The 2,963-nt window shown below is 35.3% G+C and overlaps 1 protein-coding gene across 1 annotated transcript; it reads left to right on the top strand.

Moving 5' to 3' along the window:
* Nucleotides 7-1,603, top strand: LOC104757236 (50S ribosomal protein L34, chloroplastic). Its single transcript, XM_010479964.1, has 2 exons — nucleotides 7-292; nucleotides 1,167-1,603. Exons 1-2 carry the CDS (start codon nucleotides 79-81, stop codon nucleotides 1,424-1,426), a joined length of 474 nt encoding a protein of 157 aa, XP_010478266.1. The 5' UTR covers nucleotides 7-78; the 3' UTR covers nucleotides 1,427-1,603.

Raw genomic sequence — 2,963 nt, forward strand, 5'->3', positions numbered from 1 at the left:
AAAAAAAAAAAAAAAAAAAAAAAGGAATTGGGTTAGGAGATAAGGAGAAAGAAGAAGAGTGAGGGGGGAACTTCATCAATGGCTTCCTTATCCACTTCCGTTGTAGCTTCGGCTTCGTCGCGTTTATGGAATCCTTCTTCCAATGGCAAAATCAGCGTTCCTTCAGCTTCGCTCTCTCTGCGTAATGGTTCAATGAGACGGGGTCAGTTTGCTCTTAGCTCTTCCGCTTCTTCGCAGCTTCTCCACTGCTCGTTCCTCTCTTCACCTCTCTCCCTAGCGTCGCCATTTTCTGGTAAAAAATATACTTCAAATTGGTATCAAGTATTGTTTGTGTTTACCTAGTAGTATTGTTCTTTTGGTGATGCAATGTATTCAGTTTTCTCACCCAATTTTGATTTTTTGATTCTCGCTGGGTTTGGCTCTAGCTGCTTACCTTTCGAACTTATTTCTTAAAGATTTGTGTTTTGAATTTGGGAATTGTGTAACTTTTCATGGTAATTTTGATTAGGAAGTGAGGGAAGCTTTGTTTTTTGTTTTTTTTTTTGCCTGAAATTTTTAAGTTTAGCTCATGTAGTTGTAGCCGCAAGTGAATGTTGTTTGCTTTTCAGTATATAAAATCTTTGCATTTAGCTCATTACAGTAGCTGCTGCATCTCATTCTAGAGTTTGCCTTCTTCTGTAGATTTCTTTGAGATCCAACGAAGCAACCTAGTTCTATTTGAATTTCTTTGTTTCTCATCTAACTAGCTCATGTCTGTTGAAAGCAGTGATTATATATGTTCAATGATTATGAATCTTGCTCACAAATTGCTTCAAAGTGTCACATGAACTTGTCCTCTTCCCTTGATCATAACTTTGTTGTAAAAGTTTAGTGCATTGTTACTAGTTTAGGTGTTGAGCAGTGGATTGTAGCTTTGCCAGGTCTAACACAGAATCTTATGGTTAGTTGGGAGCAAGCCTAGGAGAATGCAGTGTGGTCATTTTTTATTTGTCTGAAGTCTTGATTCTGAGCAGTGGTCGAGAGTTTAGGGAATCCCTTTAATTTAATCAAGCCTCTTGTATAGTTTTACTTCTTTGGTGAATTGAATGAACCAAATATTATTTGCTTGATACACTACCATACCTTGTAATGTTACATTTAACAAAATGATGCTGCTGTCTTTTCAGGTTTGTCCATTGCGTTTGATCTCAGCGGTCAAACTGGTGGACTGAATGGACAGAGACGCAGAGGCCTTGTGGTGAGAGCTGGAAAAGCTGCTCTGTGTCAAACAAAGAGAAGCAGATCAAGAAAATCTCTGGCTAGGACTCATGGTTTCCGTAGGAGGATGAGGACCACTAGTGGTAGAGCAACCATTAAGCGCCGACGTGCCAAGGGACGCTGGAACCTCTGTCCCAAGTCCAACCCTAGCAGTGGCAAACGGGCTTGAGTGTTCGTTCTTTCTCTTCTCACTCTATCTGTAATCTTGTTTGATATGTTTTTTTTTTTGTTGCCAGAAGATACAATGAGAAACATGATTTGATGATTCTATGAGCTCTTTTCTTCGTTTAGCTCTTTATGTATCCTTGATTTTGTTATTAAGTCAATGTTCATGGAATCTATCTCAGCGCCAATGTGGTACTTGCGTCAATTAATTTGAACCTCATCGAAGGCTAAACTTGAAAGTCATCATACCTGATACGGACTTCCAAATCCACACATACGTTAAACATCATCTCCTCCTGTATACACAAGTTTCTAACACAATCATTATGCAATATTGGCACTTCCTCATCTCTTTCGTCTCTTGGTGGTGGCATGGGACGATTTGAAATTCCCAGTGACACAATTAGTCTTGTCTGTGAGATGAGTGAAAATAAAGTATATTTTGGGTTCAATTCCTTAGGATTTTACATTTTTATTTTTTTTCATTTCAAATGTTAAGCAACCTAAAAGTTTTAACTAATTTTTTTTAAACCAAATTAATTTTTTTTAAACTTAAAGATTCAGAAAGAAATAAAGAAACAAAAAAAAAAACAAAAAATCCTTATTGGAGGAAAGAAAGGGAGGGATCATATTGTGTAAAAAGTGAGAGCGCCCAATAGTCGTAACAGGCTTTGGGTGGAACGCTCATCTCGCAATTTAAGCGAGTTTTTACCATTCATCATATCCCCTTCAACTTGCCTGAAGGATCATGCTTTTCACCGTTCACAGCTCTTTCTCTTTTATAGGGTTACTTCACCACCATCTTCTCTCTGCCTAACGATGTGGGACAAAAGCTAAACTCTCCTTCTTTTTCCAAAGTGGCCCTATAAAAGGCCTCTGTATCTCTCTCTTTCTCTTTCTCTTTCTCTCATTCAATAGTTTTAAATTTAAAAGCTTTTAAACAAAAAAAGACATAGAACACATTATATAAGCTGTCAAGAAAGATATGAAAAAAAAAACAAAACACATCACATCACATAAATAATATTTAAAAACTAAAGGGATTATTGGATCCTTGATTTTAATGGATTTAGAAATCCAAGTTAAATCATGTGTTATTCAATCATTCATTTTAAAATCTTTATTAAAATTCTGTGTTATTGGATCTATGAATTCTAAATCCTAATTAAAATCACCCCTTATTCATTATTAAAGATTTGAGTATAGATTTGATTTCATATTGGATTTGGATGAATTTGAAAATATGTTTTACTTATAAATATAGAGAATGGAATCCTTGGTCTCCACCTAGTTATTTGGGTGGATTTGGAAAAAAAAGCTATGAACAAAACAGTGTTCATGCACGAACATTCTTAAAGATTGTTCTTAAAAACACAGCAAAACAAAGAATGACATGATAATAATAAAAAACATAACAGTACGTAACATGATAATCATGATAAATATCGGACATGATAAATATCGGACATGTAAATTATTATGAAGCACCTAATAATTATAGTAGAAGACAAAAATCATGAAGCACCTAATAAAAATAATTC

Source organism: Camelina sativa, chromosome 17, assembly GCF_000633955.1.
Source record: "Camelina sativa cultivar DH55 chromosome 17, Cs, whole genome shotgun sequence".
Lineage (NCBI taxonomy): Eukaryota > Viridiplantae > Streptophyta > Magnoliopsida > Brassicales > Brassicaceae > Camelina > Camelina sativa.

What these genes read in the sequence shown, in the direction of transcription:
- LOC104757236 (XM_010479964.1), top strand. Translation starts at nt 79, where the DNA reads ATGGCTTCCTTATCCACTTCCGTTGTAGCTTCGGCTTCGTCGCGTTTA. An exon ending in CCTAGCGTCGCCATTTTCTG is followed by an intron (nt 293 to 1,166) that starts GTAAAAAATATA and finishes CTGTCTTTTCAG; the next exon opens with GTTTGTCCATTGCGTTTGAT.